Source organism: Mytilus trossulus, chromosome 10, assembly GCF_036588685.1.
Source record: "Mytilus trossulus isolate FHL-02 chromosome 10, PNRI_Mtr1.1.1.hap1, whole genome shotgun sequence".
Taxonomy (NCBI): Eukaryota; Metazoa; Mollusca; class Bivalvia; order Mytilida; family Mytilidae; genus Mytilus; species Mytilus trossulus.
This window is the reverse complement of record NC_086382.1, coordinates 20,783,351-20,797,246: the sequence shown is the minus strand read 5'-3', so window position 1 is coordinate 20,797,246 and position 13,896 is coordinate 20,783,351. Positions and strand designations below refer to the sequence as shown.

The 13,896-nt window shown below is 32.4% G+C and overlaps 1 protein-coding gene and 1 long non-coding RNA gene across 2 annotated transcripts; one reads left to right on the top strand and one right to left on the bottom strand.

The window, feature by feature from the left end:
* Positions 1-1,811: 1,811 nt before the first annotated feature.
* On the bottom strand, positions 1,812-11,858 carry LOC134687036 (ectonucleotide pyrophosphatase/phosphodiesterase family member 5-like). The gene is made up of 4 exons (XM_063546979.1): positions 10,655-11,858; positions 9,841-10,032; positions 7,866-8,111; positions 1,812-3,521 (listed from the first exon to the last, which is right to left on the bottom strand). The coding sequence occupies exons 1-4, from the start codon at positions 11,568-11,570 to the stop codon at positions 3,361-3,363; spliced, it is 1,515 nt and encodes a 504-aa protein (XP_063403049.1). The 5' UTR covers positions 11,571-11,858; the 3' UTR covers positions 1,812-3,360.
* Positions 5,105-6,289, top strand: LOC134686063 (uncharacterized). The gene is made up of 3 exons (XR_010101523.1): positions 5,105-5,207; positions 5,549-5,627; positions 6,189-6,289. It is a non-coding gene; the product is annotated as an uncharacterized LOC134686063 (long non-coding RNA).
* Positions 11,859-13,896: the final 2,038 nt, after the last annotated feature.

Sequence of the window (13,896 nt, the reverse complement as noted above, 5' to 3'; positions counted from 1 at the left end):
TTGACGAATTCTTTAACAAAATTGGAATCTTTTGGTTACAAAGCATTTTGGGTCGGAGGTGGCGGCCAAGGTTTTCATAAACCTTTTAGGTCTGAAAATTGCATAAAATCATCATATTTTGACAAAATGTCCAACATGGGCTTACTTTGGAGAATATTATTTACATTTATGAAAAGAACTGATTTTTTGAGCTTTTTGAAAAGGTTTTTGAAAAAGACCCATTTACGAACCAATGCTTGACCTTTTGGATGTTAAGGTGGTACCCAACACCTTCACTAAAATTTGTTTGGCTCGTTTAATTTTCATAAAATGTGGACAAAATATTTACTTTGACCCTTTGACAAAAATATATAACTTTCAAAAAAATTGAACCAACCAATTTATCAGAAAAATTACACTGGTCATATAGCAGTTTGACAAACACTAATTTTGATCATTGAGAAGCTTAATATCTCATTAACAACACAATGTAATTAAAACGTTTAGCTAATTTTACAGAGTTATTTCCCTGTAAACTAAAGACTAAGCAAACGACGAGTTAGTGTAATGCAACACTTTTACTTTATATATTGAATAAAGTTTTAGTAATTTGTGGAAACGAAATCCACGACTAATTGATGATTTATTTATTACTAAAAGTTATGTATATATGGAGATTGCATTCCTTAAAAATCACCGGGTTTGTAGTTACATGAGCAAACCGACCGTTGCCATAAGTAGGACCTTTTCGGAAGAATTCTGAGATCACCCCGAGTTTATAGCGGGGTTCATGTTGCTTAGTCTTTACTTCTCTTTGTGTTTTATACTCTTGTTTGTTTTTAAGTCTTAAATTTATTTTTTTGCCATGGCGTTGCTAGTTTATTTTCGACTCATGAGTTTGAATGTCACTTTGGTATCTCTTTTCTGTCTTTTGCATTCAATGAAATCTAAATCATCGAGCCAAATACGGGGACAACAAACGGGTTGTGAAATATACACACCGTAAGAAGTGGCAAAAGAAACGTCATCTTAAAAAAAAATAACAATAGGGAACGAAAAGTCGTTTCTTTTGTATTAAACTTTTATATATAGTCGGTGTGAAACTGAAGTCTATAGAAAAGCACAATTATTCAAAGTTTTATTCATTAGAAATTATTAGGTTATTACAGAAGTTTTTTCGTCTTTCACTTAATCCTTACAAATAAAAATTACTGGTTAAAAATCCATTATATTGACTTCGTTTGATTGTTTATGTAACGTTGGCCACTTTCTCATTTACTATTAGACCTTTTCAACAATTGTCTACACCTTCAGTTGAGAACGACTACGACAGGTAAGATGTGAGGGGTCGTCTCAAAAGTAAAAAGTGAAAATAATAATATTGATCACAATAGATTTTATTGCTAGAAATTTATTTGATAAGCAATGATTCAACTTTTCAACAAAGTCCAAACGAAATGTTTTTTTTTAAAATTAATTTAGTGTGAAGAAAAGATTGGGCATTAAATCACATTTCACCTTTAGACGTTGGGCATTCTAGCTATGTTTGTACAATTGTTTGGGGGAAGAAAACAAACACAATGTATTGTTGCAGTTGATGTTTTATTAAACAAAGTTTGAGAAACCAAAAGATCGTTTTCGGGAACGGGGGAAAAACTCTACGACAAAGGAATAATGAATGTTGTTTGACCTTTGAAATCCAAATGTGTGTACCCCTCCCGAAATTGAATGTATATCAGGTAAGGTGAAGATTGGTCGAAAAACACCAACTCGACCGTGTTTACAAGTGTGTAACGGACGGACGGACAGACCAGTTATAATGTTTGTTTTTTTATTTTGACAATTCATTAAAAATTTTACAAAAACATTTAAATCGTTATTGTCATGCGGCACAATCTTTGATGGAAGACTCGCATTATCAAAAATTGAAGAGAAAGCCAATCAACATTTTAATCAATTCCACGTCAAATGTGGTGTAAATACATACAATACGAATAGTATATGACAGAGAGAAATATATTTATCATTGTTGTTTGTTTTATATACCTTCTGTAGCTATAGGTTAAAGACAGTGTATATGATAATCATGATGTTTTTGTCTTTGAGACGACCCCTCAAATGTACCTGTAAACTGTAGGTGTCATTTGTCGGTGTCGAGAGTTGTTGAAAAGGTCTTATAGGTGGCACGGTTACGGGTAGTATTTGCATTCCAGAATTTAGGTTGCTCTTGTGTGTACCCTACTTAGGTTAATGTATCTAAACAGTGTGATTGGACAAAAAAATACAGTATCAACTGAATATACTTTCCCAAACTGAGGGATGAATCAGGTGTAGAAAAATATGAAATAGTTTTACATACAGATGAAAATGAATTTTTGAGAATTTTTTTAAATTTTTTATTCACTGCACCATAAAAGACCTAAAAGTACTAGTGGCCTTAGGTTTTCAAAAATAGCAAAAAAAGTAAACGGTCATGATACATATTCAAATTCCTTTCTGAATAGTAAAATGAAAGTACTTCAGTTAACTGTGAATGTAGAATTTTTTGCAGTGTTAGAAAGTGTTGAAAATTCTAAAAAGGCTACCATTATCCCTATGGGCCAGGAAATACTACCGTGCCACCTATACCCAATATCTCCTGTTTATTCATTAAAACATTTTACGGTTCATGACTAAGGTGAAAAATAATCATGTCTGTGTAAAATATCATCACATATATGCTCAAGTTTACTGTTTTTATAAAGCTTTTCACATTTTCGCGTGTGCAGTGTGGTTCACAATTGCAGAGAAGGAATTGTCTACCGTTCTAGTTAAAATGTTTAGTGCATGTGTGCTTCTCCTCTTGGACTGATAATAAACTACAAGTGTGTAATTTCATTGTATAACGAAATAGGCAGTGTTCTACAAAATAACTACACTTTTAACAAAAGTGTAAATGGGATCATATCCTTAATTTAATTCATGCTTTATTGTATATAGTCTTCAGCAAGTTCCATTTTTACGCATGCTATAACTCAGGTCGAATGGTTGTTCTTTTAAGAAAAAAAATCGATGAAAGTAGTCACCTTTTTTCCATCTCAATAAAGACCAAAATATGTATTTTGAGACATAATCTAAACTAACATATCGGTAAAAGTTGAGGTTTTATTCAAAAAACATTTTCCAATTAAAAGCGAAAACATCATCTTCATCTCATGAACGAAATACCTACAATTTTAAAGATAAGAGAATGTGTATGAAGCCCTTGTGTCATTATATATCTTGATTTTGTAACAAAAAAGTCTTAAGTATAAGTCTTATTTTATTGTAAAGCATTACAGTTGACCATTTTATTCGTCTGGACGTCATGACTAATACTTCTGTTACAGCTGTTCGTTGTTTCTATAAAAGCTCCTCATTGCTCTCTTCGCCATCTTTGTCATCAGCAAGCAAGGGAGACAATCCAACAGTTAGATCGGTTGTTTTTCTGTTAGGGTGCTTGTGTTGTCGCAAAGCACCTACGAAGAAAAGGCCAAATACCAATACGGCAAAAACAACCACCACTATAAATAAAAAAAACCAAAAAAAAAAACATTAGATTAGTGACTGAAACCAAACTAAAAGAGGCCTTACCTTTCAAATTCAGGTCCTAGGATATGACTCAAATTCTCATATTTGATTATAAACATACTAAAACGTATACCTAAATTACAACGAGTTTGAAGTAAGCAGTTAACAATGCATTTACTCAATAAAATATTTTGTAGTAATAAATAAATCATCAGAATTTTGTGTGAATTTTAGTTTAGACGACATCTAGTTAACATACGAGATTACTTCCTAAGACTGCCGACGGTCACAAAACCCGATATAAACATAAAGGTAAAAATATAAATAGATAGCGACCTCGTGAATTAGACTTTTCTATGTCTGTTGATTTCATGTTATAGGTTAACAAATACGTTTATCATCGTTTTTGCTTTTATAAGAATGACAGTTTTGTGTATCGAATCAGTTAACGAAACGGTTCACATATGTTTCACTTTCAATTTTTACATTCTTTTCCTATTTCCTTGCAAGTGAATAATTCACCCCCGATGTCTCTTTACTTAATTTTGACAAAATTGAACTAAATTGGCTAATGAAAACGAATTATTATTTCATAATTTCACTTTTTTTGATGGTTGAAACAAATAAAATCATATTCTATTTGTTTTCATAGCTAATGCTCAAATATTTATTTCATAGTTGGTTCAAATTGCTGCAATTAGTCAACATAGTATACATGTATATTCCTTGGTGTTAACGGTGTATTACTTGCATTTTTTTCATACCCCTTTCAAATGTATTTATTCATGTTTAATGCCAAAAATAACAAGAAGGGCGAGGGTGAAGTTACAATTTAAAAAAAAGGGTCATGTATTTAAAGTAAAGTAGTGATTTGGTCAATTTGAAAAAGGTTAATAATTAGTACGTCTGAATTTGCCACACTTACGAATTCAAGTTTTCTATAATTTTGATAAAAAATTGTCTGAAAAAAATTACTTTTATTACACCATTTTGTAACAAAATGTAATTTGAAAGCGAAAGTGCGATTTAAAAACTTTTCATTTATAACTGTCTAAACGAAATGCATTTCGACATAAATGCTTTATCGGGCCATTTTATCAAAATATTATAGTGTAGAAAGAGTTAGACGTCCTAAACCACCAACATCCCTTCTAGCGACACCTCGAAAAGTGTTGTGCAGCAACCGCATCTGGTCTTAATATCGTTAATACTGGACCGATGGGTATATTGTTAACGTCACGAGTACATGCAATAATTTAAAGAAAACGAATCTCATTAGAATGGCTTTTCACATTTCAATTAAGGTGTAATACCACCAAATCATGGTACGTCACATACGAAAGTAGGCCTAAAAAAATATTCCCTTGAATTTAACAGTTGTAGAAAATTAACCCTGCATTTCAATGCTCTTAAATTTTTCTGAGTCATAAACATGTATGTTGGGTGTCTGAAAGCATCATTCTTTTTTTATATGATGGTCTTATAAAATATTTTGGAACGTTAAGGTTACATAGTTACCAAAGCAGGTAACCAGCAAATAACAGTGTAAAAATGGGGTTGTTTACTTCCATTGATGGTTACTTTCTTATATGCAATGAAATGTAGTGTGAAATTTTCACTGTAGCACTGGAAAGGATTAAACTTTATACATTCAAAGTATTTCTTTGGTTGAAATAAAGGTAAATACTGTACATTTTTTTTTAAAGTGCCAATTTAACAAAGACTAATTGGGAAAAATCAATGGTGGTATTACACCTATTTAGGGAAACTACATGTGCACTCGTGACCTTATTGTACTTTCATTTTTAAAAATTATTACTAAACCAGTTCATTCATTGTAAACATGGACTATTCGGAATGGATTGAGACACAGAAAGCACGTTTCAGGTAAATTTGCCTTGAAATGGGGGTTTACGGGTGTTTGCTAAGTTTCATGGGTGGAGTACATATTCAGTTTACTGTGTCAAATTTCAAATCTACCTTACAGTTTTTTTATACAACATGTGAATTTTTATTTCAGTGTTAACCATGTTCTGAAGAGCGTTCTGTTGAAAAAATTTATATGTGAATTGGTCTGCAGATGACACTTCAGCATTAAAGTATGTATCAACTAATGTCATGTTTTTTTTTTTGTTTTTTTTTGGCCGCAAAAGTTTACAATTTGCCATTGTGCCGTCTGCATTTTGCATTGACAATAAATCATCAAACACTTATTCGCCCTGGATTTATACACATCAGAATCCAGTCTCACATACTTAAACTTTATAATTCTTACCATATTTTTTTTACCAGCATTTCAAGGGACCCTTTTTAAAAACATTTTGAGGTATTTTTTTATTACTCTTTCTCCCCATTTTCTAATGTAAAATACAAGAAAGTGGACTTTTTGTGTAAATCTATTAGAAATATACTGTTATGAGTAAATAAAAAGACTTTTATACCAGTAACAATAAATGATTGACTGAAAGGGAACCGTTATTTGTCACACTAGGGGAACAGACCAAAAACTCAAGTTACACATAAGGGCTTATAGAAACTTCCGTGTAGACTGTTAACATTTATAGAGACAGTTCTTTCAGCTAAAACACTTTAATTATTGATTTAACCCTACATTTATTTCATTTTTTTTGGAAAATAATCACATTTGTTTTATTTTTTAGACAGAAGATATCAAGTTTTGATGGAAAAAGAAGGAAGAAGGAAAAATGGACCAAAACAGACCAAAACAGACCTTCAAATGAACTCTAAAAGGTGCAATAAAATTCATCTTAAAGTTGTCTTTTGTATTCTATTTAATCGTATGAATGCATAGATCATGAGTATATGATCAGATATTAGTCAACACTGCGTTTTATAATAATACACTGAAATTAGGATTTTTCGAAGAAATTAGACTGAAATTGCCGTAGGATATGGCCTTACATTTTAGTTATTTTCTCTGAAACTATAGCTCTGACTGAGACAATACTTGACAGTTATGCTTGAAAAAAATTACATTACGTTTATTTGACATTTAGGTGTTCATAGTAAATAATTCTACTCGCCATATAATAGAGATTATGATAAAATCATTGAATATTGTTTTTATTGGTATAAATATTGATTTAGTTATCAGTAAATAAAAAGAAAATTAAATATTACTTGTATGTTATATACATATACACATTCATGGATCTACAATCCGTCGATACCTGTATTTTGGCATTGCACACGATCATGTTTTTCTCTGTTTAGACTGTTTATGACGTCTTTACACGAAATCCATTGGATGTTGGATGTGTACGGATTGATAGTTTAGACTTAGATGTATGATTTTTGTATTATTTGTTAGAGGCTTTGAACTAGCTGTCAATTAACTTCGAGTACTCTCATATCTGTACCTAGTGTATTTTTGTTGTTGAGATGATGTACAAGTACCCGTCCACGTCCACTTGTATTTTTATTCATCTGATCAGTTAAGCTATTTTCAATTGATTTTGATAATTTATTCTTATGTTGTACTGTTATACCACTGTCCAAGATTAGGGGGAGCGTTTAGATCCCGCTAACAGTTTAACCCTGCCACATTCTGTATGGATATGCCTGTACCAAGCCAAGAGCCTACAAATCAGGGGTTGTCGTTTGTTTATGTGTAACATATTTGTTATTTGCTCATTTTTGTTTATAATTTAGGCCGTTAGTTTTCTCGTTTGAATTATTTTACATTGTTATTTCGGGACCTTTTATAGCTGACTATGCGGTATGGTCTGTGCTCATTGTTGAGGGCCGTACGGTGACTTATAGTTGTTAGTTTCTGTGTCATTTTGGTCTCTTGTGGAGAGTTGCCTCATTGGCAATCATACCACATCTTTTTTTTTTATATTATGATGATAAATTAGTATTTGTAATTAAGTAATTTGAAGTATATTTGTGATTGGTAAATATTACAAAAAGCAATCAAACAAAACAAAGGCAAGACATAACTGTAAGAGCTGAAACCGGCTATTCGGTTTGTCAAATGTTTTGGTTTTCAACAATATTGGCGTCGAACATCATCGAAGAGACATTTTAAATCAAAACAAATTGTCATTGACCTCAAAAGCTTACTAAACCTTTTAACAGACTTATTTAAAAGGGAAATTTCATTTCGGGGTTCTTCATTGAAGGCTGTTTCTATAGCAACGGATTTGTTAATAAAGCAATACAAGTAAGTTTGCGTTTTGTTTTTTTAAGGGCGGGTGTGCTGAATTGTGTTTTGTTTTCATCAGTGGTCTCCAACTGTTAAACAGATTATTTTATACCTTGTTGCATTAAAAAGTAGACACTTCAAGTTGAAATTAAATTCTATTCTCACTTACATGTTATAACTGTTAACTGGAATTGGTCCGCTTGGGTTGAAAACTCTCGGTCTAAGAGATGGTGCACATTATCTAAAGATCCGTTATTTGGAGCCGGCTGTATTCCAAGTATATGACACATAAGTGGATAAATATCAACCGACTCAAATGGCTCTGACACAATCCCTTTCTTAAAAGCTTGTCCAAAACCAATGAAAAAGGGTCGCATATTCGGTACTTTGTTTTGATCATAGCCATGCGAGCCTTCTAAAAATAAGAGCATGTACTGATTACAATTGTTATAACCAATATATATCTAAAAGTATAATCATCTTCTATGTTTACAGGAACAACAGAATAATGCACAGTAAATAATTCCATTCAGTGGTTCTTTAAAGGAAGACATTTGTATGTTTTGTCCATAAGGTCCTATTGTCACGTACTCGGGGTAGTGACTTCTGGGTATCGTACCAAAGTTTACCCCTGGATATTGGAAGCTGCTCCGTTTCTTATATTTTTATCTTTAATTTGTTAACTTTTGCCTCTGACACACAATAACAATTTGTTGGACGTGTTGCTGTCTTTGAACAGACCTTGTGTTAAGCAACAACCAGTGCTAACCTGTGCACTATTCCAAACCTTGCTAATGTCTACCTATGCGCTACTATCCTGTGCACCGCTATCCTGTGCACTATCTGGCTTATTCAGCCTGTGCACTGCCTAACCAGTGCACGTATTTCCGCACAGTCGCCTATGCACCTATTACCCGGTGCGTAAATACAACTTTAATACTCCTGCAAACCTTATTCAGGTACGCAGATAGATTCTTATTCAGATTCTATTAATTCTTTTATAAAGTGTAAATAATTACCTTTTCCCTTCTTTAAGGCGTCTGGATTATCCATCAAGCGACCCTTGTTCTGACAGCACATCAGCTTATATACTAAGGTTTTGGACCATACCATTTAATTTGGACGATACCATATGTCTTATTCATATGAGTGTTTATAATTACCTAACCCTTAATGCTAAAACGTTTGAATGACGGCCCTTATGTTTACGACTACCGATCGGAATATTTCCGGGTATGCTAACAACGACCGGTCCGTTACTGATTCTAAATATTATAAATATCCATAGCAATGTAGGGAAAACGGTAGTATTTAATTTTCCCAGCATTAGGTTGGCCTTTTGTGTACCCAAGACAGGTGAAGGAAGTCAAATTAGGAGCGCTGTGATTGGATGTAGGGTACAATATATTTTTTTATTTATCTATGAATAACTGCAGTGTGTAAATTTATAAAATAAATTTTAAAACCTATTGAAATATTTTCTAGAGAATTATTCGAAAAGGCTTACAAAATTTCAAAAATTTGGTGCAAAATGACGGTGGGCATGGATAACATAAACTAGCTCCGTTGGAAATTGGTCATGATACTATTTGGCTTTAATTTTTAGAATACAATAATAAAGTTGTAACACCACACATAACTGTTTTGTCCAGGTTTTTATTATAAAAACTGGTAAATTTAGAAAATGTTAGTATTGTCGCCTATGGCAGAATAAATAGTACCGTTTTCCCTGTAAACAAAACAAAATCGAAAGTAGACAACTGTTCAACTTTCAAACATAACGAGTTCGTATAACAATGTTTCAGATTGATAAAAGAAATAAGATGAACCCTAGTAAAATAAAACTGATGAACCATGTTCATCACACTATGTTAAACTAAGTCCCCCACTGGCGGCCACCTTAGATTATAGATCGACTTTAAAGAAACAATACTTGGTTAGCACCTCATAAGGAAAATGCATGCCATATTTGGTTCCATTCCATTCAGTGGTTCTCTAGAAGAAATTCAATATGTAAAAAGTTAACGACGACGGACGCCAAGTGATGAGAATAACTCACTTGGCCCTTCAGGCCAGGTGAGCTAAAGAAGACGAGACTTTTCTTAATAAGGGCAATAAGAAAGTTGAAAATTGTTTTTACTTACTAGAAATATTTTTAAGTAGACTTAAACTTTTAGTGTTTCCAATGAAATGCCCCTCTTTTGCTTCCAAGATGAATTTCATTATCCTTCTGTTATTGCAATAATGTACCCGACTCATATATTTATCACATTTTCTGTAGACATATATCTTTGGTATTGCACTTAAATTCCTGTGTAATTTATCTAAGTCTGTACCTATTCACAAAAAAACATACTGTTATAACAAAATCTACACTGCAATAAGATAAGAAAGTTGTATGTATTCTGAAATATCTGAATAATTTTATTGGTTTATACTATATTTTTGAAGTGCGATTGTCAGGCAATACATTACAGTATTTTATTTTAGATTTCTTTACGAGATATGATTTATAATTTGTTGTCCATTCTTCACAGATGGGTTCCTTAAAACAACAATAGCATGGTTAACATCTAGCAAATAAGTTCGCTCAAACCTTGCAGTAGTCGTCTAGAATAGTTTGCTCTATGTTGGAAACTTCATGTGTCTTAGAGAAGAAGAACAGCAATAATAGTTCTCTCCAACCACGTTTTTCTCTTTTTAAAGTGCGTGTTTAGTAATTTTGTTGAATGGAGACGTAAAAGGTGGCGATATACCCATAATGGCGAGTTACCCTACTTTCCCCTATAGATACACGATATCTTTTTTATTTACATTAGACTCTCTTATTCTTATTTTCAATCACTAACTTAAACTCTTCCGAGCCTTATTGTTCTTATCATAAGTATAAGAGAATTAATAAGTAGGGATAGAAAATTAAGAGCAGGTGTCTTAAAACACGTACTATAAATTAATTACCTTCAGTTGGTTCCAAGGTAAATACATTGTGTACACCGCTAACTGTTGTATAAGACTTTGGATCTATATTATAATCATCTAAATTAATCTGACCAACTTTCAGGGAAAGGAGATTCGTATGTCCATGGTCAGCGGTTACTATCAAATTTATTTCCTCCCAAAGATTTGATTCCACCAATGTATGCTTAAGATATCCCAATGTATCATCAAGTTTAAAGATTATTCGTTGTACTTCATCTGTGATAGTACCATCCGCATTATCTGGACCATATTTATGCGCAGTGAGATCGGGATCAGAAAAATGCAATATTCCTAAATTTATTGGTCTGATATTTTCTTTATCATTTCTAAACCATCTGATTAAAGTATCAACTCTTACTTTCCAGTCTGAAACAGTTTCATTAAATTCATCTGCCGGCATTACCCGTGGCATGTATGATTTGATTGCTGCGACACCAGTTGGCCACCATATGACGCCACTATCCCTATGCGATCCTGCGTTCTGATTGGTGACCCATATAGGTTCACCACCGCTGTCGAACCATTTTGATTCAAAGTTTTGTCTAAAATGTCCTATGTCAAATTTATCTTCTAAGTATGGGTCCCAAAATACATTGTCTACAACACCATGGCTTTCAGGATATAGACCAGTAGCTATCGTCATGTGATTCGGGTATGTAACAGTTGGAAATACGTTTTTGATAAACTTGGCTTTCACACCATTTTTAATTAGGTAAGTGAAATTAGTTATCTTATCGAGAGGAAGCTTGTCTAGATAATTGTACCTAAAGCCATCCATAGAAATAAGAATTAGTTTAGGAAGATGTATTTCTTTCGAAAAGCAGACTGGTACCATTTCAGATAATAGTAGTATAAAGGTTACTTGAACGATGTCTTGAAAATGATAAAGTTGCATGATAACATGTCATAAGTTGAAACAGAGTTATCACTCCTATTCTAATGTAATGTTTTCACAGGTATTTTAAACATCAATGAAAAAACAAATAAATAAATAAATCCACAAAATACTGTTACAAAAAAACAACTGACACTATTTAGCGGTCATTCACGAATTACCTTAAGTTTGCCCTTTAATCTGTTAATTAGACATTTCATCATCAGTTAGGTTCACAGAATCAAAATAAACGTATGAAAAATATCAGGTAGTAGCTGTTTCAAACATTTAATCCACAAAACACGTAAAAGGTAAATATATTAGGTGTAATTATTTTTGTTACACACATCCTGAAATTAAATGTACATTTTAGAGGGTCTAGATGAGTTTTACAAATAAGAGAATAATGGACCAATAGTCCAGAAAAATAGACAAAACATATTTAGAATTGAGACAGATAGGCCAAAAAAATAATGAGCGTTAAGGAATAGAAAAGGATGGGCAAAACACATAAAAATATGAGAAAACGAAAATTAGTAGTTTTGAATAATGTGTAGCTACACGGAAATTTTGTGTGTTTTCATTATTAAAAATCTATAAATTACTATTGTATTCCATTCTGATTTTAGATATTATAATATAGTTATCAAAGGTACCAGGATTATAATTTAGAACGCCAGACTCGTGTTTCGTCTACTTAAGACTCATTTTTTATAAAGCCAAACAAGAACAAAATTGAAGAGCAATGAGGATTCAAAATTCCAAAAAAGTTGTGCCAAATACGGCTAAGGTATAATTTATGCCTGGGATAAGAAAAAAATATTTTTTAAGAATTATAGAAAAATCAACAGTTTAAATATTTCTTTAAAGTTGGTACTTGCATGCTCCTCATAAATAGTGCAATAACTTGAATGTAGAAGTCATTGTATTGGTAATAGGTAATCCGTGGACAGATATAAATTAAATGTTCCGTCTCTCTGAGTTCCGTCTTGATGTTATTTGGATAGCTACACTATACAATATGACGGTGCAACTGTGTCAAGGCTGACACAACTACATGTAAATATTATTATTGAACAACCATTGGTGTTTCTAATTCAATTGACAGTTTCACAAACTTTAGCAAACTGTAGACGCCGCCTCCGTCGAAAAAAGCACGATCGACTAATTTTCTCCACTGCTAATTCAACAAGGCTTGATAATTCTAATACTATTATTTTTTTATTAACGGATTTGGTTGGATAAAGACAAGCAAAGAATTTCAAACTACTGGAACTAAGGGAAATCTCGACTGAATTAATCGATTTGTGATTTCGTCAATATTTAAAGAAAACTCACATTATTCATGTTCTTAATTTATTTATAATTCGGAAACTTACACGAAATTTGAAAGCGTTACGCTTCGCTCCACAAAGTTTACCGGATTTCATGTATATGAAGAAAAAAAAGGTGATTTTTTTACAACTACGATAAACATGCTCCATAATTATTAAAATTTGAAATCTGGTATATCTTTTGATGTGTTTTAAAAGGTTTTTTTTTAACGTAAAACAAATATGCAGTCCCCTTGCATTTTAAATGTTTGACATTATCATGTTAAAATAATTCGTATAATGAATTACAACCACGACACAAAAATTCCTTCGAACGTGACCAACCGAATTACCCTTTAATAAAGAGTTTGCACTTACATGAACAGGTTTATTATAAAATTCAACTTACAAGGGCAGACTCTAACTGACTTAATTACAGAGTTTGTACCTGCTTGAGCTTACTGTATTATCAGATGTGTACTTAATTTAGCGGCAACACAAAGGTTGTCACATGCAAAGCAGGATCTGTGTACACGTTCTGAGCACCTGAGATCACCCATGGTTTTTTGAATAAGATATTAGTTTGTATGTTTGCCTTTTGTTCGGTTTTTTTTGTTCGTTTTTCTATCAAATTTCCGTTTTCTTCTTTTGCGTGTTATAATGACTTCGTTATCTTTCGACTATTTTGTACAGAGATATTTTTTTCAATATGAAAAATGTGTTATCTGTGAAAAATCGGGGATGGGGTAATCCAGATTTAACTGGGCTTATACGAAACACACTCCCCTCGTAACTTGGTACTCTAAATTTGTACTAATGATATTCATGAAAAAGGCTCTTCAAATATTCTTTATAAAGCACAAAAATTACAGTACTCACCTCAGTCTGTTGTTATTTATGTATTATTGTCGTTTTGTTTATTTTCTTTGGTTACATCTTCTGACATCAGAATCGGACTTCTCTTGAACTGAATTTTAATGTGCGTATTGTTATGCGTTTACTTTTCTACATTGGCTAGAGGTATAAGGAGAGAG

What these genes read in the sequence shown, in the direction of transcription:
- LOC134687036 (XM_063546979.1), bottom strand. Translation starts at nt 11,570, where the DNA reads ATGCAACTTTATCATTTTCAAGACATCGTTCAAGTAACCTTTATACTA. An exon ending in TACCTTGGAACCAACTGAAG is followed by an intron (nt 10,033 to 10,654) that starts GTAATTAATTTA and finishes TTTTGTGAATAG; the next exon opens with GTACAGACTTAGATAAATTA. An exon ending in CCAGTTAACAGTTATAACAT is followed by an intron (nt 3,522 to 7,865) that starts GTAAGTGAGAAT and finishes TTTTATTTATAG; the next exon opens with TGGTGGTTGTTTTTGCCGTA.